Source organism: Culex pipiens, chromosome 2 (genome assembly GCF_016801865.2).
Source record: "Culex pipiens pallens isolate TS chromosome 2, TS_CPP_V2, whole genome shotgun sequence".
NCBI lineage: Eukaryota > Metazoa > Arthropoda > Insecta > Diptera > Culicidae > Culex > Culex pipiens.
In genome coordinates, this window is record NC_068938.1 from 114705722 (window position 1) to 114731872 (window position 26151).

Consider the following 26151-nt stretch of genomic DNA (forward strand, 5'->3'; position numbering starts at 1 on the left):
ATTTTTTGCACAACTTGGAAATTTCTGAAAAGTTGGCATTTTATGTCTTCTAAAACATATCAAAAAATAAAAAAAATTAAAAATAGTGTTTTTTTGTAAATCAAGTTTTAGTGATAAAAAGTTAAATAAAAAAATCACCAAATTTTTTTTACCGTGTATTATTTTTTTCCAGTGTAGTCCGTATCCATACCTACAACTTTGCCGAAGACACCAAATCGATCAAAAAATTCCTTCAAAAGATACAGATTTTTGAATTTTCATACATCATTTTTGTATGGACAGCTGCCAAATTTGTATGGAAAATTATATGGACAAACTAATGATGCAAAATGGCTTCTTTGGGCATACCGAAGGCACCAAAAAAGTTTCAGTCGGATTAAAAAATACAAAAAAAATCGAATGACCGAAATCCTAGAGAACTGCTCATATGCTTTAACCAGTCTCTCAGTGCATGTGTTCTTTCAATATTCGAAACAATGTTGTCAATTTTCATAGCCGAAAGTTTGTTAACTATTTTTGGAAACAACTCAAAGTTCACAAATTCTGCAACGTAGATTTTACAGAACTACGCAGTAAAAAATTGGGTTTATATGTATGTTTTTTTAATATCATCAAAATAATTAAGAAAAAGGAAAATAATATAAATAAGTTGATTTGTACATAATAAACTTTTCTTCTAGGATAGCACTTAATTTGCAACCTGATAGCACATTTTGATTGTTTCAATTTGCATTCAAGTGTGATACAGAACGATTGCATTGCTAAACTTTCGCGCTGCGTTCGACGATAATTCAATGCCAGAACTCAACTTGTGCGATGTGATGATCCATGTTTTTGTTTTTCTTCAATACTCCGCGCGATACATTCGTTAGCTCAGAGCTTCCGAAAGACAAATGTTTTGCTCGAATCTGTGGGGATGGGCCGTCCTTAAATGTGGTGCCAATGATTGAATTGTAGGATTTTGGAATTGAGTTGTCGTAATATGTGGACTCTTCCTATTTGCAGTACATCGCACAGAACGATACATCAGGAGCTCAATCAATCGCTGAAATATCAATGGACGACATCAGGTGCACACAAGATTGAGCTGGCAGCTGATCCACCCACAGGCTAACTTCAGGCTGACACCGACGGACGGTCGTTCTGGGGTGTCAATGTAGGCAGACTCGACTCGTCTCGGGTGCTAAGATAAACATTGAGGAAATGCGTCTGACGCTTTGAAGTGCGATTGCAAGCAAATGCACATGATGGCTGTCATTCTCCTTTTCAGGATCAGGTGGGTCAATCTACTGGAAATGTGCTCGTTGAAAAATGATTCCAGTTTTTGTCAGAAATTCAATCAAAGATTCACCTTTATTCCTGATTTCAAATAACATAATAATTATTCACGCTAGTTCAAAGCTCAGTAATTAAAATTGGATTATTCCGCTAACTACTCGTCTATTGACAACAAGCTGCTTACGATCATAACCGCCAAAAAAGCACAAAAGTTCAGTGAAGTTACCGAAAAACACGGCTTAACAAGCATTAAACAGCCGCCAAACGTTCAGCCAACAATGGTCGCGTGGTGTGGGGGGAAAATGCCTCTCCAGGGAGTGAAAGCGAAAGTGTGAAACGGAGGAAAAGTTGAACACATGTAAATGAGAAGGATAAAACTATTTAATTTTATTCTTTACACAGCATTACGGCACATGTATGGAACGGTGGCAGCGTCCGGAAGAGTGAAGTGAGTGTTTGTGGAGCAGACACACAGCCGTTTCCAGGGCAGTCCTACGGGAGTCGTGGAAAGCGACGACGACGACGACGACGAAGGTTGGGGAAAAAGTGCAGAATCGTGGAAGACTCCGGAACAAGCAGGAAAAACAGTGAGCAAATAATGAACAACAGCACATTAGGAGCAGTGTTATTAGCACTGTTATTTTGCCTTCATACAGTACCCTCGACAGTGTCATCGGAGGTAACAGGTGAGATAATTGCTTCAAACATTTTTTTCCTTCGAATATGAATTTATTTGTTGAAAAATCATTGAAACGAAAGTTTTGTTACCCAAAATAGTAATTCTTAACCCCTCAGCCTAGACAAAAATAAATAAATAATTATTTAAAAAGTTTACACAAAACTCAGCGGTCAGAGCATTTTTTTTATATCTCATGACGGTGGTACGGTCCCTTCCATTTTTGAACATTCGAAAATAAGACATGTTTTACAATAATGTGCAGCCTAAAAAAGTGATGAGATGAAAAGTTGTTGTCAATGGGACTTTTTTGTAAAATTGGACACTCGATTTGATGGCGTACTCAAAACTCTGACAAAACGTATTTCTCATCAAAAACAACACAAAAACAAGTTTTATAAACTCTGCCATTTTTCGTTACTTAACTGTATTTTTGCCTTCCTCACTGAGGTAAGGCTATAATCCTGCTCTAAAAATGAACTTTTTATTAAAAGCTCAAAGACCCACCTTCATGTATACATATCGACTCAGAATCGAAAACTGAACAAATGTCTGTGTGTGTGTATGTGTGTGTGCATGTGTGTGTGTGTATGTGTGTGTGTATGTGTGTGTGTATGTGTGTGTGTATGTGTGTGTGTATGTGTGTGTATGTATGTATGTGACTAAAATTCTCACTGAGTTTTCTCAGCACTGGCTGAACCGATTTTGATCAAACCAATTGCAATCGACTTGGTTTAGGGTCCCATACATCGCTATTGAATTGTTTGAAGTTTCGATAACTAGTTCAAAAGTTATGTATAAAAATGTGTTTTCACATATATCCGGATCTCATTTTAATGCATGTAAACGATGTCCGGATCCATCATCCGACCCATCGTTGGTTAGGTAATTGAAAGACCTATCCAACGAGTCCACAACATTGAAGATCTGGCAACCCTGTCTCGAGTTATGACCACTTAAGTGATATTTATGTACTTTTTTGAAGCCGGATCTCACTTAAATGCATGTAAACGATGTCCGGATCCATCATCCGATCCATCGTTGGTTCGGTAATTGAAAGTCCTTTCCAACGAGTCCACAACATTGAAGATCTGGCAACCCTGTCTCGAGTTATGACCACTTAAGTGATATTTATGTACTTTTTTGAAGCCGGATCTCACTTAAATGTATGTAAACTATGTCCGGATCCATCTTCCAACCCATCGTTGGTTAGGTAATTGAAAGACATTTCCAACGAGTCCACAACATTGACGATCTGGCAACCCTGTCTCGAGTTATGACCACTTAAGTGATATTTATGTACTTTTTTGAAGCCGGATCTCACTTAAATGCATGTAAACGATGTCCGGATCCATCATCCGATCCATCGTTGGTTAGGTAATTGAAAGACATTTCCAACGAGTCCACAACATTGAAGATCTGGCAACCCTGTCTCGAGTTATGACCACTTAAGTAATATTTATGTACTTTTTTGAAGCCGGATCTCACTTAAATGTATGTAAAATATGTCCGGATACATCTTCCGATCCATCGTTGGTTAAGAAATTGAAAGACCTATCCAACGAGTCCACAACATTGAAAATCTGGCAACACTGTCTCGAGTTATGACCACTTAAGTGATATTTATGTACTTTTTTGAAGCCGGATCTCACTTAAATGTATGTAAACGATGTCCGGATCCATCATCCGACCCATCGTTGGTTAGGTAATTGAAAGACCTTTCCAACGAGTCCACAACATTGAAGATCTGGCAACCCTGTCTCGAGTTATGACCACTTAAGTGATATTTATGTACTTTTTTGAAGCCGGATCTCACTTAAATGTATGTAAACGATGTCCGGATCCATCATCCGATCCATCGTTGGTTAGGAAATTGAAAGACCTTTCCAACGAGTCCACAACATTGAAAATCTGGCAACACTGTCTCGAGTTATGACCACTTAAGTGATATTTATGTACTTTTTTGAAGCCGGATCTCACTTAAATGTATGTAAACGATGTCCGGATCCATCATCCAACCCATCGTTGGTTAGGAAATTGAAAGACCTTTCCAACGAGTCCACAACATTGAAGATGTGGCAACCCTGTCTCGAGTTATGACCACTTAAGAGATATTTATGTACTTTTCTGAAGCCGGATCTCACTTAAATGTATGTAAACGATGTCCGGATCCATCATCCAACCCATCGTTGGTTAGGTAATTGAACGACCTTTCCAACGAGACCACAACATTGAAGATTTGGCAACCCTGTCTCGAGTTATGACCACTTAAGTGATATTTATGTACTTTTTTGAAGCCGGATCTCACTTAAATTTATGTAAACGATGTCCGGATCCATGATCCAACCCATCGTTGGTTAGGAAATTGAAAGACCTTTCCAACGAGTCCACAACATTGAAGATCTGGCAACCCTGTCTCGAGTTATGACCACTTAAGTGATATTTGTGTACTTTTTTGAAGCTGGATCTCATGTAAATGTATCTAAACGATGTCCGGATCCATCATCCAACCCATCGTTGGTTAGGTAATTGAAAGACCTATCCAACGAGTCCACAACATTGAAGATCTGGCAACACTGTCTCGAGTTATGACCACTTATGTGATATTTATGTACTTTTTTGAAGCCGGATCTCACTTAAATGTATGTAAACGATGTCCGGATCCATCATCCAACCCATCGTTGGTTAGGAAATTGAAAGACCTTTCCAACGAGTCCACAACATTGAAGATGTGGCAACCCTGTCTCGAGTTATGACCACTTATGTGATATTTATGTACTTTTTTGAAGCCGGATCTCACTTAAATGTATGTAAACGATGTCTGGATCCAACATCCGACCCATCGTTGGTTAGGTAATTGAAAGACATTTCCAACGAGTCCAGTATTTTTCTAGATCTAAAAAAATAGCTGAAATATTTGTCCGAACCACGCATATTACCCATTGTTGGTAAAATGTGAGGAAGGCATCATCCACATAGGTGGATTAAGCTAGTTTTTTTTTGGAACTTTGACCTTGAAGGGTAATTTTTCATTTAGAACAGAAATGTATATTTTAAAATTTCGTGTTTTTTTCTTACTTTGCAGGGTTATTTTTTAGATTGTAATAATATTCTACAATGTTGTAGAGCAGACATTTTTGTAATTGTCACCTCCGATTCGAAAAATTTATGGTGTAAACCATGCAATATGTTGCTCATCAGTATGGGAAACCTACTTGAATTGACCTTATAATTGTGTTTATCCTCTGGGACCATCCCTAAACCACGTGGACACTTTTTCGGAATCTGTCCCCCCCCCTCCCCCTCGTGGACAATACAAAAAAACTTTTTTGCAGGGCTGCGGAGTCGGGTCATATTTCAAGCGACTCCGACTCCGACTCCGACTCCAACTCCGAATCCGGCTCCGGCTTTCCACAAATTGTTGACTCCGGCTCCGACTCCGACTCCGACACCTTATCGGTATTTTAAATATTTGAAAAAAAAACGCATTATCAGCACAACAATTTTATGAGTAAATTTATTTTTTTTTGATTGAAAAATTGGAACATTTTATTTAACTACTTTAAATTTACATTCATTTTTTTTTAATAAAAGCTAGCTACGCTAATTTTCAATTGTGTTTTTTTCATCGTGTTTTCATTTACTGAAAATTTTAGTTGTGCAGATTTCAGTAAATTTAACTGAATTCAGTAATGAGAAATTGGTGTGCAGTAACTATCAAAGATAACCTGGTTTTGAAATAGTTTCTTTTTTTTCAAGCTTATTTGAATTTATTGGACGAGAGCACGACACTTTGTTTTGTTTTTATTTACATACAAAATGAGCATGTTGCGTTTCAAGTAGAAGATTGATATAAAATTAAAGTTGACATTGTTTTAAAAACAAAACATATTTTTGTTAAATACTGTTAGTGAGCTTTCCAATCACAATAAAAATGCTTCGAAAACATCATGGTATCTGATAAATATCTTGAACCAAAAAATAAATTAAACAAAAAAATGTCAACGCAGTGCAAGCAATTCAATAAATAAATTTAAAATATAAAAAATGGGAACTAACCTGAATTATAACAAACATTGAACAATAAATAAGTTCGTAAATTATATTATTTTTTTGACAACTCCGACTCCAGCTCCGACTCCGGGTCTATCAGAAACTTACGACTTACGACAATTTAGCTGACTCCGACTCCAGCTATTAGAGTTTGGACGACTCCGACTCCGACTCCAGGTCTCCAAAAAGATCCGACTCCACTGACTCCGGCTCCGACTCCGGCTCCGAACTTTTCAGCATTTATTTTGAAAAGTGTTGCTATTCGATTCTGTTATTTTTGGTACAGAAAAGTAGGCTATTTCGTCGTTCAAGAATAACAGGAAAAGTAAGTAGTTTCACGACGGAATTGCAAAAAAATAAAAAAATAAAAAAATTGCAACGGCCTTAGTGCAAAAATAATCGAAATTCAGGCAATAATAGTGTCGATTGTGCTTTAAAAATAACATGAAAAACTGCTCTGAAGTGTAAAAGTCGTGTTACTATTGTGGGTTAAGGGTTAACAACCCTTACAAAGCAACCGCAAGTGTTCGGTTATCAAACGAGGCGTTAAATCATTTGACAAAGTGTTTCAAGGAGCTGATGGCAAACTTAATCGGTGCGTAATAAATCACCAAAATGTGGCCAGCTTGTCGGAGCCGTTTCCGTTTCCCAGGTTGCAGCTCTTAGCTCTTGGCTTGTTTTGTATTGGAGTCACCCCGGCCACTTCTGGGATTGGGATTGCTCACCGTGTTGTGGTTTTTGCTGCTCAGCTGCTGATAATCCATTATTCATTGTGCGTTATTTGCAGCAGCTACTCAGCCAGTCATCACTAGTGACAAAACCATTCATTTCAAATTAGGAGTCAACTTATCACTGTATGAAATTAGGAGAACGGTGGCAATGCAGTTGGTTGTACCATAATGAAGTGCGTTTGATGTTGCTAAAGTGGTTATTAGCAATTTAACCGTGATTCTAAGCTCATTATTAGGTTGAACAATTTTATTTCATGAAATTGGTTGTCACTGCAGCAGAGTTTAAAATTCTAGTCATGATGTTTTATTCATGCCTTGTGATGAACTGGATTACACACAGTGATAATTTATAGCTGGGAAACGGAATACTCTACCAAACAAGCCTTTAATTTGAGTCCCCAAAATCCGCTATAATTATTACACCTGAATCCACCACCAAACGGGATAGATAGAGAGCGAGAGAGATAGAGGTGACAACAAAAAGCACTATCCATTCAAAAACTGAACAGTGCGAGTCCCTCTATACCTTTGGCTTTGGTGTGTCCTGTTGTTGTCAGCCTGGTTGATTTGGAAGCCGGAGTTGGAGTTGGAGTGATGGTCAGTGATGAGGAGGCTCCCGCAGCGGATGACTCAGTTTGCAGTTCGCACTCGGCGTGGTGTTATTTTGCGCGAAAAGACCCAGTGTTAGGAGGTGGTTTGAATGAATGAATGAATGAGTGCACCCAAAGACCGGGTCTGGCCTGGCTGGCCAATGATAGCTTATAGAATTGCGTATGGCTTTGCTCTGCTCGTTGTCGGCTGAGCTGGACTCGACTCGAGCTCAAGTGACAAAAGAACGCACTGTGAATGGTTTTGTGGTCACTTGGTTCGTATATAAATTACGGGTACGTTTCTGGCGGTGACGGCTTTCGCTAAACATGTTGACAATTTTGGGGAGATCAGGTGAATTACTGAGCTTCGACGGACAATATGAAATCAATTTTGAGTGAATCTGTTCTGGTTTTTGTTCAAATAATCTGTTTCGATAGATTTAATCCCTTTGATGCTGATAATGTTGTTTCCAAAAGTCTCAAAATTACATAAACTCCCTGACGTCATGGTAGCACTGGTCTTTTATTAAATACAACATCAAACTGTAAAATGAAATGAACATCTTAATGCACAGTTTTACTTTGAATGTTCTCTGGTACCAGGGCTGCAAAAACTGTTAGATTCAAAAGCGACTCCGAATACGACATATTTCAGATTTTGCCGACTGCGACTCGAAAAGAGCAGAATATTAAAATTACTCGTATAATATTTTCCAACAATATCGTTTGAAGGGTGGTCCAAATCTTGGCCACGCAAAGATGGTCATTTTAATAACATTTTTGGTAAAAAAATAGTGTGTCTTCGGGAAAGTTTTTTTTTTTTGCTAATTTTATGAAGATCTTAGTTCCTTAGGTACAACTGAAACAGGTGATTTTCTCCATAAATTTTGACGATTTTTTCCATTCAAACTTCAGGCGCTTAGAGGGAGGGGTTCTGATGGTCAGAATAAGCATGAGCGATAGTTGAAGTTTTTAGCTATATACCCGTTGACACCGCTTGAGACCGTTGAATCCACAGCGTCTTCTTCAAACATCACTTCCATAATATACCCGTCGCCGAGCCCTCCGAGCTATGATGCTATGGGAAAGTCTTTCTATTTAGCACACCAAAACATTCGCGCACAAATATTGAAATATCAAATAATTTGTAATTGTAATTTTGCACCACGATTACCCAGACGACATAAACCGCCAGAGGGCGAGGTTCTCGTGGTCAGAATGAGCTCAAATTTGGGATTTAGCCTGGTGATGGGCCAATCTTTGAATTCAGGGATTAGCCCGAAATTGGATCAGTTTGCATTATGTCGCAACATCCATCGCGTCCTACACCCAACTGGCTGTCGCATGATTGTGATACATGGCGGCATGAAAGTATATCAGAATCTGCATGAAATCTGTCCTCATGCATTTTTTGCGATATAGGGGTATGACATTTTTGCCCATTACCGACAATTATCGACATTACCGACGGCTGATTGATTGTATTGCAGAAAAAAAATGTTAACAGAACGAGGATTGAACCATCAACCTCTAGGTTGCTGATCCGACACGCTACCACCGCGCCATGGACGCTTGATGAATTATGAGGGACAGAGCGCAAACATAATGTTCTCTCTGGAGTGTTACTCGGGGACGCGCCATCATTATATGTGTTGGTGAGAACTGCAGATCGCTGACGTGTTTACACGCGGGCAAAAATGATCGATGGGCTTGCTGCAAAAAATGTAACAAAATATAACATTTTCTGCAGCAAATCCACTATTGCAGATTTTGAGATATATTTTTCCTTTGGGTGTACGACACTTGTTTGATTTTTTTTCTCTAAAACAAATCAAATTTATTTTGTTTTTCAGTAAGGAGCAAAAGGACGTTCACATAAACCATTCAAAGCATTTTAAAATTAAAAAAAAATCGTTACCCAAGTAACAAGCAAAATACTTAAACTTCTTAGAATTTTTTATAAAAGTTTTAAAAAATGCTATTCGTTTTTATTAAAGCTTTGGACAAAACATTCTGGATTTGCGACATGACTGTTTTAAACTCAATTAAAACTACTTCGTTTTATGATAGCAAAATGCAAGATTGCTTGAACTTGAACTGTCAAATCACTTATCATTCTCACAGTCAGTCAGTTTAGTGCCAAGAACAGATAATTTCGGTTAGAATCCCGGGAATCACGTAACATGTAACACGTAATTTACGAATCCAGTGACAGAACGTAACGATTTGCAATTCGAAAAGGTGTATGCGATCGAGAAGAAGCCGGTTGCGTCCAACAGCATGCAAAGCCAGAATGATGTCATCCACGGACACGTCGTGATCGAGTAGCACTCGGATTACACGCCACTACCATTGCTCCGGAAGCGTCCACCAGAGTGCAACAGATACTACAGTTACAAGTCGCCGGTCAGCTAGTTCCTGTAGGTGTTGTTTTTGCCGCTTAGGATGCCTTTGCAAACGTCGCTGATGACCTGCTGCATGGTTTCTCCGACGCGCAGAATCAACTCGCCGCAAAACTTTGTTTGTCCCATGAAAGAACGTCAGGGCATATTTGAGGACCAGATTCATTTTATTCGACTTCAGTGAGCAAATATTTATTGTTGTTCAGGAGACAAGTTGTAAACCAATTGAAAAACGGCTCTGTTTATAGCTGGAGTTTGGTACCTTTTGTGAACTAGTAATGTCGTGTTCTGTTTCGAGTATAAAATTAACATTTTTCCGATTTTCCCATACAAACTTCTGCCTAGAGCAGGGGTGACCAAAGTATGGCCCGCGAGGTGATATTTTGTGGCCCGTGGACTCATTTTGAAAGACCATGTAACATAACCCTTTGACCCGTCTGTAAAGTGATTTTTTTATTTGGTTTGGTTTTTGCTTTTTTGTGAACCTTTTTCATTTTCTGTTAATATAAAAGCAATGATTTATACGACACAAATATCTTTCTTCTATACTATTGAAAGTTTATATGTGATTGAAAATTGTGAATTCCTCAAAATTTTTATTAAACATTTTTGGAAATGAGTTATAAAACGTTTAAATTTGACTAAAGAAAACTAATAAATAAGCTAAAAATAGGTATTTCATACTAATTTAAAAGCAATAGCAAAAGCAATAGGCCTAACACTTATTTTGCACTTAAAAACCTTTCAGCTCGGAATTCGTACTCAGTTGGACATTTGGAATCTGAATTATTAGACCAAACATTTATTAGTTTTAGTATAAAATTTGAATAGGCCGTTGTTTTTGTCCCCCCCCCCCCCTTTACAATCAGTTCGAAAAATTAGAGGGCAAACAAATATTTGTGTTCGGCCCGATCGTCCAGTCCCCTACGTTGTGCATTACTGCGGGGACGTCCGGAACAAGAAACGAAACGAAACGAATACTACGACGGCAGACGAAGACACCACTGGGAGGACGGTACAATAAAATAAAACACGACGACTTTCTTGGTCCCGATGAGACGACCAGTCTCAACGGGTGTCAAAACGCAACAGAACGAATTTATTTCACACAAATTACAATCAACATTCAAAACAATAACCAGTCAAGCAGACGTCAGTTGCCACCACTGACGTCTCTTTCGTACTCACCCCCCATGCGACGGGGGGTGATAAATAATCACCGATAATAGGGTCCGCGACCCAACAATTTGTTTCAAAAAACTTCCAAATTTTAATGGAAATAGAAGTCTTATCAACTGAAAATAAATCAAAATGCATTTTCCTGCGTTTAAAATCATGTTTAGCATGTCTGGGATCGACCAAAAATATTTTGATTGCTTGTGATATTCCGTCGCACAGAAATGCAAAAAGTTTTTTTTCGGCTGGAAATAAAAAGTTCGACAATACTTTGATAGTTTAAAAACTACTTGGAAAACTATTGATTGCAATACAACTGGGCAGGTGTAAAATGCATTTAAAAACTCTTTTTCTATTAAAATTTGAATATCATGGCCTGTTATTCAAATTTATATATTTTTGTATTTTTCCCCCTCCTAGACTTTGGCCAGAGTCGAGGGACATAAACTTTAGAGATAATTTCAAGGGCCTTAAAAGTTTGATGAAAATACAAGAACATTTAATTCAGCACATTATTTCCATTTCAATTATATGAATGAAATTATGATTTTCTTTAACCAGCCATTGACCTTGACAAGATCGTGGTAATTAACATCTTACAAAAATATTGTCAGTGGCCTAACCTGATTTTAATGTTTGGGGAGGCAATGATAAGCTTTTGGATGATATTTTTCAGATTTTATTTAGTTTTGTTGATTCTTCTAAATTTGAACCAATTGATTAGAAACTTTTCTTAACAAAACGGTTGAAAAATGCAATTTGTTGTTCTCGAATATTTAAATGCCAAAAATGTTTTAAAAAATCAAAAAATTACCAAACTACTACAACAAGACTACCCGAACATCGTAGTAGCATCCAGATCCACTCACACTGTCAACAACCTCTACACACGGATCAAGGACCCGATCCCGATGCTGAACCAACACAACGTGATCTATTGCAACAAATGTGACCAGTGTGAGTGTAGATACATCGGCATGACCAGCAACCTGCTCAAAAACAGGCTGTCTGGCCATCGCAGCGATGTAAACAAACTGGATCAGCTGATCCAGTCCGGCCACACGTACACCAACGTAGAGGTTCAGGCTCACAAGGAAAAAACCGCGCTTGTGTCCCATTGTATCGATACCGGCCACCGGTTCGATACAACACAAGCCAAGATACTGGACCAGTCCTTCAAGAGATCATCTCTCCCTCTCTTGGAGATGATCTGGATCCACAACACAGCTGACACAGTCAACAAGAGGACCGACACCGATGGCCTGAACAGCACATACGCTGGAATACTACATGTCCTACACAAACACAAAACCAAAACAAAACCACAAAAACACACAACACAATCACAACTGAACCAATCCACCTGACAGTTAGCAATTAGACGTTGTACAGTACAAAGTGACCCAGCAGTTGAATGTTGTTATACAACAATTTATTTGGACAAACATGTTAGTATTTCACAATAGTTTACAAAACAATATTAAATTAATTCTTTAAACAGTGATGTGCAGCAAACGTAAAGGACAGCTTAACAATAGGACTAAAACAATTTTGACAAGAAACAGACAACTAGTAAGTACACAAAACACAACCAAACACACACAAATTGTAAAAGCTTGACATTTTTAGTAAACCCTCTGAAGAAGGCCTCAAAATAAAGGCCGAAACGTCGGTGAAGTAAAAAATCTGTTTTTCTTTTTCGACAAGACTGCTCGCCAAAACCAGAAAGATTAAAAATAATCAGTCGTTGCGAACCCGGATTAAAAAAAACAGATCTCGGATTATTTTTCAAAAAGCCGTAAGAGCCATTGGTAAACAAAGTCCTTTTTGCATCGGTATTCGACCTACTTACGAAAAACCAATATCAAAAATGCTTGAGATTGTTCATCTACACGTCCTCCAAGTGCTCCAAACTTAAAATAAATGAAATGTTGTATCATTTTCGAGAAAAACGAAAATTAGTGTCAGAGGTCACGATGGCTCTTACGGCTTTTTGAAAACTCACCCGAGCGATAATGAATTTATTTTTCAGTTCTATGGATCAAGATAACGCATTTTAGTATCATTTAAATAATATATTTTTCACATTTGCCCGCAAGCTCATGTGAGCTTCATATTTGGCCCGTTATTAAATAACTTTGAGTAACCTAGAGTATCAATGGGTAAATGTTGACCGATTTTGCGCATTTATGAGCCAGAGTCCTATAATAGCTCAAGGAACAATATTTAGCTTATGGAGCGAGATACAGTCAATTTCAACTTAAAATAAAAAAAATGAGCTCAACAAAAAAAAAATGCATTGCTGAATTTTCAAATTATCCAAAAACATCTGAGAGTGTGAAGGTAAATTTTAAATTTTGTGGGTTTCTTTTAAAAGTTTCAACGTGTTGTTTTCAATTGCAATTCCGGTGAAAAGTTTGGTGGGCATAGAGTTTTTTTTGCGAAATGTCAGCTTGGCTTGTGTAGTTTAATTTGCGCGATGAAACGTTAGACACGATAAGTTCTAGCATCGAGGATAAACAACCAAATTGAAATCGCATGGATAACATCAACAAAAATTAAAACTGCTCCAGACTGCCCCAATTTATCAGTGCACCGGAAAAACGTGGAAGGAAAACAAATTAGGAAAGAAAAATAGTAAATCAAAAATGCTGGAGAGAAACGAGCAACGTTTTTGAAAAATTTCAGATGATGAGACGAAGAAATAGACACTGGCAAGTGTACATTCAACTAAAAGGAGTGGAATTGCAAGCTTTTTTTTGTGTGGAGAAAGATAAACTAGACGTCGATTCCAACCGAGGCACGGCCTGCAGAAGAGAGCCATCTGGGTTGGCATTAAATCTAATTTGGAACATGCATTTTCCGGGAACAATTTTAGCTTAGTCCGTTCCTTTCCGATAGCAATTGGAAAATGTCCATAATGAATTGTGGTTTCGCAACAGAAGCTGTGGCGGTGGGCACTCGGCAAATGCTCCGATGAGACATCGGAAACCTGAAATTCAATTGTATCATGTTTCATTAACATTTTCCACTCCTGAATGTGTGCACATTGCATTGTACCGTTTGGCAGGTGGATAGGCAAACAAACATGCTGTCGTATGATACGGTGAACAAGATGGCCCAGACGATAGTTGCATTAATTTAACAATAGTACGTTTTTTAGATTGATGCGTGGAATATGTAAATCTAAAACAACTTTACGTACCTAGTCACGAAAAATCACATTTAATTTAAAATGTTTTTTGCAATACACGACATTCCTCTTACCTGTTCTAACTGCGTTCACGACTTCCGGTCAATGAGCAATAAATTCGTTTGACGGTTTGCCGTTCATTAAACCACTAAAATGTTCGCTAAACTCCCCGAATCATTCGCAATCATCACAGCACTACGTTGTACTGGAGGAAGTTATTATTTTAATTGAAGCTGGCTTTGTTTTATTAAGCAGACCGTTCAATCAGCTAATAAGCTTGATTTTCCAGATCTCAAGCTGTGCGAGAACCGATTTTCAATTACATTTATTCGCCCATGTGTGTGATGTGATTTCATGGTTTGGCGGATGCCACCGGGGTGAATGGAATGGACGAGCAAGGGTTGCAGTTGCCCGGTATCAAACAGCAACAGTATCCATGTGTTGCACTAATTTTGCCCAGCGGTGGCCACATGGCGCTATGGTTTTTCACGGTCCGCGCAATGTGCGTCCCGAATAGCACAGAGGAAACAAAACCTAACCAGCTAGCTGATTTATGTGGTTTTGTTCATTTACGGAAACCAGTGGGATGCAGTGGTCCATGATTAACTGATTTGAATGATTGCAAATTTGTTTTGATTGATGTTTCTAAAAAGTTTATCAATTTTTAGAAATAATCAATTTCAACTTTAGTGGTAACAACGAATGCCGGCTATAGAGTGGTCGATAAAAATATCATTTAGGCTGTTGATATTAAAAGGAGGTAGATCTTACCGATGAGGCATATACTTACATGATATGGCAACCCAGTCTAATTAACCACTAATTAAACATATGATTTTGCGGTCATTCCGACTATTTCGAAATTTTTGAATCATGATCTTATTTTCAACAATGAAACTCACAGTGGGAAAAAAGGGCCCAAAAAATACCGCAACATGATTTCGCGCAAACCATCGATTGCTTTACACCAAAAACTTCGTTTTTGCACCAAGAACAATAATCCAGGCCACTGGAAGATTCGATTTTTTGGAAAAAGTATCTGATTTATCCAATTGTGAACTGATACGCTTTCTTCTACCGTGTATAGTCATGCAACACATCTGGAACCACATTAGGAAACAGAGTAAACCAGTCATGCGACGTATCAAACTTCTTGATTTTCGATGGGGACAGGAGTTATACACTCTTCTTTAAAAAAATGAAGTTTGATATGTCGCAAGAGTAGTTTCAGGAATTTGCCAAATACTCTCCATCCAAAATCTTAAAAATACTCTCCATCCAAAATCAAGAAGTTTGATATGTCGCACGACTTTATACTGTTATACTGTTTCCTAATGCGGTTCCGGATGTGCCCACCAGAGATCGGTGGAACCGGTTCCGATGGGACCTATGTTATTTAATAATATTCTTGGATTATTTTGCATGATTATGCATGGTAGAAGAAAGTGTATCAGTTCACAATTGGATAAATCAGATACTTTATCAAAAAATCCGGATCTTCCGGTGGCCTGTACTCCGGCCACCGGTCCGTGCAGTGCGATTTTACATCGGATTATTGCATCCGATAGTTTGCGCGAAATCATGTTGCGGTAATTTTTGGGCCCTTTTTTCCACTATGCAATGACTCGCATTGGCCTGTCATTTCTCGTAAGGGACCATCCATAAACCACGTGGACACTTTTCTGGGAATTCTTCGCCAACTCACACAGCAGTTGCCCCGACCCCTCTTCGATTTGCGTGAAACTTCGTCCTAAGGGGTAACTTTTGTCCCTGATCACGAATCTGAGGCTCGTTTTTTGATACCTCGTGACGGAGGGGCGGTACGACCCCTTCCATTTTTGAACATGCGAAAAAAGAGGTGTTTTTCAATAACTTGCAGCCTGAAACAGTGATGAGATAGAAATTTGGCGTCAAAGAAACTTTTATGTAAAATTAAACGTCCGATCTGATGGCGTACTCAGAATTCCGGAACAACGTATTTTTCACCAAAAAAACACTAAAAAAGTTTTTAAAAACTTTGCCATTTTCCGTTACTCCACATTAACAAAATTTGGAGCATGTCATTTTTTGGGAAATTTAATGTACTTTTCAAATCTACATTGAGACATGCGGGTCATTTTTTCATTTGGAAAAAAGGCATTCCCCTGCGTTTTAAATCATTTTAGCATGTTTGGTTTGATTTGAACATCTTTTGAATCTTTGAAAATTTCGATCTTTAGAATCGCAAATATTTTTTTTTCGCATTTTTTTTTGTTTTCGTCAAATCTTACTTTATTTTGAAATCTAATGATTGCGAAACAACTGAACTAGTGTAAAATGCATTTTAAAACACTCTTTGCATGCAACTGTTGAGACTTTGCTTTGTTATTTAATTTTATTTATTTTTTAATTTTTATGCCCACCCCCCTTGAACCAGGTAAGAGTCGAGGGACGAAATCTTTGAAAAATATTTGCATTGGCCTAATCATATTTAGCATGCTAAGACTCGTTTAAATTTTTTTTAACTGTTTATGAAGTTACAATGTACAGCACCGGAAAAACTTTTTTTGTTCGCAAAAATAGAATTTTAGCCAATACTTAGAAATCTTGGAAATTATTGATTGCAAAACAACTGGACAGGTGTATAATGCATTTCAAAATACTTTTTATATGCAAATGTTGAAACCGTGGCCTGTAATTTCATTTTTTTTACTCTTTTATTTTGTTGCCAGCCCCCCCCCCCCACCCTTCTACTTTGATCAGAGTCGAGGAACATAAACTTCAAAAAATATTTGCAACGGCCTAAGTTAATATTAGGTGAGCTTTTGCTAAGAGTAATGATTCAAATGGAACTAGAATAACTATTTTCCTCACCGTTTCTCATGAAATAGAAAACAGTGTAATTAAACTAATCGGACAACTCATCCAGAATGCTTCCATCAACTTACAAGCTGACGCACTTGTGGCTTCCAGAGTACATCACCACACTCCTCTAGAGCGCTAGTGTGGGTACATAAAATCCAACACATTCTCACTTTGATTGAGCCGTGGAGTTTGGAGCTCAAAACCTAATTTGACTGGCTATCACAACTCGAAAACCATCGAGTGCATGCACATTGCAGACAACAACCATAAACAAACAGAGTGCATGTCATATCGGTCATTCGATCCAATTGACGACCCGTCCAGACGCCTTTGTAGAACAGGGCAGAGGGAGCAAGGGAGGGGCAACAAATAACTCTGAAATCATAAAACGATGCTGTCGGTGATGTTGAGTGGCCAGCATGTAGATACAAACAAGCCAGTCTGGTCGACCGAGCCGACGACTTGCAGTTTGCAACAATTCCGCGAGCCTGACTCGTTCGATCGTGGTTCGACGCATGTCTATCGCTTGTTTAATTATTTCGCACTCACGTCGATTTTCATTAGCGATTTTATAATGGCCATTTAATAAACGGCTGCCGCGAGCGCGGGGGATAAAACCGTTGAAACTGAAAACCCAGTGGCCAAAGCTGGTGGATTTCGCGCCACGGGGTGGTAGATTGGCCCAAAAGAGGTGTGGTATGTTTTGATTAAATTACTCGATGATGGTTCTGATTGCGATTCGTTTGGCTCGATATGGGAAATTTTGTTGTTTTTTTTTTTTATCACGTACAATAGAAATAATTTTGAAAGCTTCATTATTTCCAGAAAATATAACAAATATAAGTTAGCATTACTTGAAAATACAATTTTTACTAACAATTGGTTTACTTCTCTTCAACAGTGATAACGGACCCAAAGTTCAGTGCGCCGATAGCGAACGTGACGGCGGCCGTCGGGCGGGAAGCAACGCTCACCTGTGTAGTTCATGATCTAGGTGCATATAAGGTTTGATATTTTACTTTAGTTTGAACAAAAATTGATACTTTTAGAGTTTATGGTTTTCACTATTAAGTTTATATTTTTGATATTAAAATTAAAATGAAATGTCAAATAATGCTTTAAAAAGAAAGTTCCAAAAAAATTTGAATCAGCATTCTCTGAGAGTAAGATAATTAAAAACGAATGAACCTCTTTTCTCTCTTTCATCAATCATCATCTGAAAAAGGGGTTACTTTTGAGCTCCATTTTTCGATGTATTAAGACGGAGGGATGGTATTATCCCTTCCATTTTTGAACATGCGAAAATGTTTTCCAATAATTTGCAGCCTGAAATGGAGATTATTTGGAAATAACGAACTTTTATGTAAAATTGAACGTCCAATTTGATGGCGTCCTCAGAATTCCGAAAAAAGCGTATTCTATATGGAAAAAAATAATAGGAAAAATTTCTGCCATTTTTCGTTTTTTAGTTGTAAAAAAATTGGGACATTTCATTCCATGGTAAATGTAATGTAGTTTTCGAATCTGCACTTGTCTGCAAAAATCCAAATAAGTCATTTTTTTTCATTAAGATCAACATTTTTCATTTTGAAATTTGGTGTTTTATGAAACTTGCAGGATTTTTTTAAAGTGTAATAATGCTATGCAAAGTTATAGAGGAGGCAATAACAAAAATTTTGATATATAAGACACATTCTCCGGGCTACTAAACTTTTGGGGAAATTTTAAAACTTGATTTGATGGCGAAATAGATATTGTGATTGAATATTGTATAATTTAAGGCTTTTAAAAACAACTTTTATAAATGTTCAAAGATTTATAACATTGAGTTTTGACGCAAGTGAAGTATAAACTGCAATAAACTGAAATATCATATTTTCAAGCATTTAAATCAGCAAAAAAAAAACACCTTAGAACCACCTCCGGAAACCCAAAATATCTCCGGTAGTCAGGAACCATTTTTCCAAAGCTTGAAAATGGGTAATTCTCTACCAACTCACACGAAATCGGGAAAAGTTGCCCTGACCCCTCTTCGATTTTCGTGAAACTTTGTCCTAAGGGGTAACTTTTGTCCCTGATCACGAAGCCGAGGTCCGTTTTTTGATATCTCGTGACGGAGGGGCGGTACGACCCCTTCCATTTTTGAACATGCGAAAAAGAGGTATTTTTCAATAATTTGCAGCCTGAAACGGTGATGAGATAGAAATTTGGTGTCAAAGGGACTTTTATGTAAAATTTGACGCCTGATTTGATGGCGTACTCAGAATTCCGAAAAAACGTATTTTTCATCGAAAAAAACCCTAAAAAGTTTTAAAAATTCTCCCATTTTCCGTCACTCGACTGTAAAAATTTTTGGAAGATGTCATTTTATGGGAAATTTAATGTACTTTTCGAATCTATATTGACCCAGAAGGGTAATTTTTTCATTTAGAACAAAGTTTTTCATTTTAAAATTTCGTGTTTTTTCTAACTTTGCAGGATTATTTTTTAGAGTGTAACAATGTTCTACAAAGTTATAGAGCAGACAATTACAAAAATTTTGATATATAGACATAAGTGGTTTGCTTATAAACATCACGAGTAATCGCGATTTTACGAAAAAAGTTTTGAAAAAGTTACTTTTTGCGTTTCTTTTTGTTTCGTCGTCCGTGTCTGTCGCAGGTGACCATGAACGGCCATGATCGATGACGACCAACTTTTTCAAAACTTTTTTTCGTAAAATCACGATAACTCGTGATGTTTATAAGCAAACCCCTTATGTCTATATATCAAAATTTTTGTAATTGTCTGCTCTACAACTTTGTAGAACATTGTTACACTCTAAAAAATAACCCTGCAAAATAAGAAAAAAACACGAAATTTTAAAATGAAAAATTTTGTTCTAAATGAAAAAATGAAATTATTGACATGTTCAAAAATTGAAGGGGTCGTACCGCCCCTTCGTCACGAGATATCAAAAAACGGACCTCGGATTCGTGATCAGGGACAAAAGTTACCCCTTAGGACAAAGTTTCACGCAAATCGAAGAGGGGTTGGGGCAACTGCTGTGTGAGTTGGCGGAGAATTACCCAAATAGGATAAATTTCCAGTCGAATGCAACTGAATTGATCGAAATTGGACAATTTTTCGCAAAGATGCAGCAATGAGATTTTCCGTGATGCTACAACGCAAGCAAAACACCCTTTTGTTAAAAACCTGCGGCCGCAAAAAATAGCTTAACTTTTTAATTTTTAATTTAAAATATAATTTTACGTTAAAAAAAACAATTTAGTTTATGTTGATTATCTGAGAAGAATCACAGCCTTAAAAAATATTGAAGGAACGAAATTCTCCACCGTTGTAACGTCACGCTACATATTTGCTCGTAGAACAGCAACCGAAACGATAAAGCCATAGCCCAATGTTGATTATTATGGCAAATTTAAAGTACTTTAAAAATCTGTAAAAATATTGACGTTTTTTCTTTGAAGTTTTCGAGTTAAAGCAAAAAAAAAAAACTTAAAAAAGAAACGTTAAACCGTTGTAACTTCACGGAAGAATGTGTCATAAACTGTTTATAATTAACTTTAGGGATTTGCTTGTAATCATCACAAGCTGAAAAAAATCATAATCATTAATAAGTGTAAGAAAAATAATAATTTATATGATTCCATTCTACAGGTGGCGTGGCTCCGAGTAGACACCCAAACAATCCTGACGATCCAGAACCATGTAATCACCAAAAACAAGCGCATCGGAATCCTGTACACGGAGAAAAAGACCTGGCAGCTGCGGATACGAGATATTCGGGAGAGCGATAAGGGCTGGTACATGTGCCAAATAAACACCGATCCGATGAAGAGCCAGACGGGGTATTTGGATGTTGTAGGTAGATATATGCAGTGTACTCGTGTTTGCGATTTCACTTTTCATGTCAGTTCTCTGTTTGCGATATTGATTTTTTTTTATTTATGGAATTTTAATTATGTCTCTTTTTCTTAATGTACTTTAAACAAGAAACGTTTTTCGCTTGCTAGCTCAATTATAAAGCAATACATAGAGGTTTTCAGTCGAGATTATCTCGTAATTACATTTTCTCGTTGTTTCTTTGATTTGCCTCGTACCGTTTAGTCCTGTTTCGGGAAAGTTTTCGGTCATGACAGCAGGAAACTTTTGTTTTCTTTGATGAATGCTCTGGCGCCTTGAACCACAAATGAGTGGGAAATTTTTGCCATGTCTGGCAATCAAATTGATTTTTTTTGCTTTCCTTTCAAAAGAAAACAGCCAGGCTTTCCGAGGCTTCTAGGGAACGAAGCTGAGAAGGAAAAAAAATCACACACACAATCGTAAAAATAAACTGTAACGTAGCGAATAGAGAAACCATTTATTTATATGCGAGGCATTACTGCCGGTAGTCACGGCATATTTAAATTGGTCACCTGGATAAAGCCGTCTTTGCGCTAATGCACACGCCGCCGCCACTGTGGGCACACATTCAAATAAATATTTCTTAATACTTCCTTCGCCCGTAATGGATCCTACTACTACAAGTCAAATTCAGTATTCCATTCATTCGGGTTGAGTCCGAGAAAACTATCGCGATTTTTTGCGCGACCTTTTTCGCTGAAAAGGGGGAGAGATGAAAACAGATTAAAACTAACAACTTTTACATTAGGCAAGATAGTTTTGCAAGGCTGTTTCTAAATTCAATCACAAATCATTTTAAAAAGCGCTGATTCAGCTTGAAAACTTCTGGACCATCTATCTATATCCTTAGCGATGCTTCATCTTTAAAGGAATTTAAGATCTTTGAAAATATTGTTTTCGAAAAGATCGGGAAATTTCACGAATGTTTCATATTTTAACTTTGTAAATCGGACCATAAGTTACTGAGATATCGACATTAAAAAATGATGGGTTGTTTGGGTGAGACTTAGAAAACATCAATTTTCCTGTTTTTAAACCTATGCATGGCAACATCTCAGCAACTAAAGGTCGTTTCAACAAAGTTAAAAAAAGCAGAATAAAGAGAATTTTTTTCAGTTTTTCAATTTTTTTTTCAAAAGTGGGCAAACATGGGCATTAATTTAAAAAGTGAATAACTGCGACTATTTTCAAAAAATTTACCTAAAATGGTTACAATTAGAAAACGGTGCACTCGGTCAAAGATTTGTTTCCGTTCTGGAAATTTCTGAAAAGTTGTCCTAAAACATAACAGAAAATAAAAAAAAAGTGTTTTTTTTTTTTGCAAATCAGGTTAGAGTGACAGAAAGTTAAATTAAAAATCACATATTTTATCGTGTATTTTTTTTTCAGTGTAGTCATTTCCATACCTACAACTCTGCTGAAGACACAAAATCGATCAAAGAATTCCTTCAAAAGATACAGATTTTGGAATTTTTATAAATCATTTTTGTATGGGCAGATGCCAAATTTGTATGGAATATGGACAAACTATTGATGCAAAATTGCTTTTTTCGGCATACCAAAGGCACTAAAAAAGTTTCAGCCGGATTAAAAAAAATACAAAAATATATAAAAAAAATTACCGATTTCGTAAAGAATTGCTCTGCTTTGGGCATATTGAATAAACAGTGATTTTATTAAAATATTCGTCAGGCTGCCTGTGTGGATCAATCGGACCGCGCACTGGACTCACAATCCAGAGGTCGCCGGTTCGAATCCCGAGGCGGACGCAAAAAATTCTAAGTGTAAATATAGGTTTTCGGTGCCCTCTCCCCGTGCCATACCTTTACACTTAGGAGACCCGGGAGGCGGCGGAGTCTTGTCGCAAAAAGAACGATACACGCCTGTGAAACCGTTGAAGAAACTGCAAGGTTGAAGATGGTCACATTATAAGGTGTTACGTCGATTCCGTTTTTTTCCATTCGTCAGGCTGAGTAAATAGCGATTTTTCTGTTGCAAATTATACTGCCCACCATTGAAAAAACGGCTAATATCCACTTTTGGCAAAAACGAGATATAAGCACCAGGTGGTAGAGGACGTTCCAACGCATCTTCTGGAACTTGAATTTTACTGAAATAGTGTCTAGACTTGGCTGCCGATGCAAAAAACCAAACGGCTAATATGCCACTTTTATGGGAAATTGCCTTGACGAAGATTTGGTGACAAACACTAAAACGCTTTTTTCTCGGAATACTTGATTTGGCATAATAGCCGAATTTTCAATTATGGGCAGTATAGCTAACTTTATCACGAAATGGTGATTTACAATTTGAGACAAAATCACAAATACAGCTTCAAAAAGTGTTTTCAAATGTTATCAATTATAAAATAGCTTTTTGAGAGTAATCAAACAATTTAATACAAGAGTTATGTACATTATTTTGTTAACATAAATATAAATGGCGAATTGTATAAAAAATAACACATTATTTTCTTACCAAAGTTACTTGATTTTAACCTAGTTACAAAAATGCTCGTAGAGACCGTCCTTTCGTTCAGCTCAATGTAAATAACTAATAAATAACTAACTAACTAATGGTTTGCAATATGATATGATTTTTAAAAACTTCCTTCAGCAAACGTAATAATCAAATTTAAGCATAAGCATAGGTGCCCACCCGCAGTTGCTACTCCGTTATTGACCAGGACCTCCAGAAGTTACATCCACGAGCCGTGGAAGATAAGTGGGTGCTATCTTTCCTCGCTTCGCAACTTCTCAAAGGCCCCTATCATGCTGATCAATACCGGCGCCGGCCACGACCAGTGGTAGGGTCACGGGGAAGTGGATGGGAATGTTAGTCCGATACTTGAGTGATAGAGACCGCCCAATCGACTGCTTCTCCGACAAAGTATCACATGAGTTTTGAGGGGGTTAGTAGATGGGTATGAGGTCAGGATTCACGAGTGGCAGTGATGTGACCATGAGCATTTTGTTTATCGGTTGAAATTTTAAATCTTAGGCAGCCGGCTGCGGAAAGATAAATAATTGATTATTTGAAAAGTTTGTTTTAATCGAACGCGTGCCAACCGAGCGGCAGTGCTATGGGCTGGACTTATCAGTATATTTTTACTGTTGGTACAAATAAGATAACGCGAGCAAATGTCAAAAATAGTAGATGAGTTAATACTAAAGCTGCCAGTTGGAATAAATTATTACGATCAACGAATATAAACGAAAAGAAAACAGGACACCACGTAACCGATTGTAATGAAATTAAAACAATAACTTAAACGAACTTAACCGGCGGCGTGCCTTCCTATCAACAATGATAAAAGAAGGACTTATAAATTTAAAATATAAAAAGACTCCAAAAAATACGTTGCATAGTAACCGCGAAGTCCCGCTACTCACAATCGAATCCGAAAGATAGCTATCTAGAATTTTAAATATAGTATTAATTCGACCGCGATCCTCCAGAAAATCTTCGTCGACGTGCCTTCCGATCAACGGTGATGTAAGAAGGGCTTTATTCATTAAAATGATTTTATATCATAAGCCTTAAAACATATTCGTCGGCGTGCCTTCCGATCATCGATGATATAGAAAGGACTTAATCCAGCAATACGACTTGCTTGTCTCGAAAAAAAAAGAATTCAGATCGTTTCTATCGAAAACTATGTAAAGAGAACAAAAATAAACTCATTGGCCAACGAACGCGCGAACTAAAAATAAAGAAAAAAGAAGAAGAAGAAGAAGAAGACCAATCACCCCATGCACACAAACAACGACACAAAAGAGATGAAAACAACACGAATCAGAAGAAATCCAATCACCCCATGTACACAAATAGTGACATAAAAGAGACGGAAAATAACACGAAAAAACAGGACTGAGCGTCCACACAGGCACCGCACTACTGATGCCATTATTTAATTATAATGACCAATCACCCCATGCACTCGAACAGCGACATAAAAGAGACGGAAAATAACACGAAAAAACAGGACTGAGCGTCCACACAGGCACCGCACTACTGATGCCATTATTTAATTAAAATGACCAATCACCCCATGCACTCGAACAGCGACATAAAAGAGACGGAAAATAACACGAAAAAACAGGACTGAGCGTCCACACAGGCACCGCACTACTGATGCCATTATTTAATTATAATGACCAATCACCCCATGCACTCGAACAGCGACACAAAAGAGACGGAAAATAACACGAAAAAACAGGACTGAGCGTCCACACAGGCACCGCACTACTGATGCCATTATTTAATTATAATGACCAATCACCCCATGCACTCGAACAGCGACATAAAAGAGACGGAAAATAACACGAAAAAACAGGACTGAGCGTCCACACAGGCACCGCACTACTCAGCAAACGTAATAATCAAATTTGAATTTTAACTGCTCGCAATTTTTACACCAACTCTCAATGTTTCACCTTCGAGCCCTACAGTTGAAATTCTCACCCATCATTCGATTGTGCCACCTTTGCAGTACCGCCGGACATCCTGGATTATCCCACCAGCACGGACATGGTCGTCCGCGAGGGCAGCAACGTGACACTGCGCTGTGCGGCCACCGGATCTCCAGCACCGACGATCGTGTGGCGCCGGGAGGGTGGTGAAAACATCTCGCTGCAAGACGGTGAATTAGGTGAGTTTGATAACTTTTTACTCGTGGCGAATAATGGACCATGACCTGCTCCGTATACATCAAATACAGATAAATTTAGAGAAAAAAACTTCACCTCGTAATTCCAAACGAATGCAATAAATTTCCCTGAAGGATACGTGAGAGGGGTGGCAAGGATTGAGAGAGATTAAAATCGGCAATATAGCTGTAAACTTTGCGGTGTATGAATATGATATGCAATTGAGCTAAGTGATGTATCGGCGTTGGTAGCGAGTGAAAGAGCTGTGAATTTTATGGATATCTCTCTGTTTGGCAGGGGCAATAAGCATGTTTTATTATTTATTTTCATGTGTATTTGTGTGTGTATACAAGTCGAGCGAGAGCGGCATGCAATTCAAACATCCTGTACGGATCCATTTCTTCGAACAGAGAGCTAATTTCAATAATTGAACATCAGCACTTGGGGAGTCGATGGTTTTAATTTTTCTATTTGCAAATGTCGTATAATGCTCCACGAATGGTTATGTTCAAATCGTGTAAACGTGTCTGCGCTGAAACTGCTGTAAATTGGGCTCCCAAGCGACGTTCTTAGTCTGAGTGACAAAATACTGTGCCAATTCGGAAGTAATTGGATGTAGCTGTTCGATAGACAAGTCAATCAATTCAAACTGC

At 37.8% G+C, this 26151-nt stretch overlaps 1 protein-coding gene across 3 annotated transcripts in view; it reads left to right on the forward strand.

Annotated features, from left to right (window-relative positions):
- Window positions 1-26151, forward strand: part of LOC120422193 (lachesin) — a 78260-nt gene that overhangs the window by 21946 nt on the left and 30163 nt on the right. Inside the window, exons 2-6 of one of the 3 annotated variants that reach the window (XM_039585574.2) lie at window positions 1006-1276; window positions 1681-1964; window positions 17845-17948; window positions 20604-20811; window positions 25342-25500. In XM_039585574.2, the coding sequence (XP_039441508.1) occupies window positions 1239-1276; window positions 1681-1964; window positions 17845-17948; window positions 20604-20811; window positions 25342-25500 (793 nt within the window). In that variant the 5' untranslated portion in view covers window positions 1006-1238. The remainder of the gene's footprint in view (window positions 1-1005; window positions 1277-1680; window positions 1965-17844; window positions 17949-20603; window positions 20812-25341; window positions 25501-26151) is intronic. The other 2 variants (XM_039585575.2, XM_039585576.2) reach the window with 2 other exon arrangements.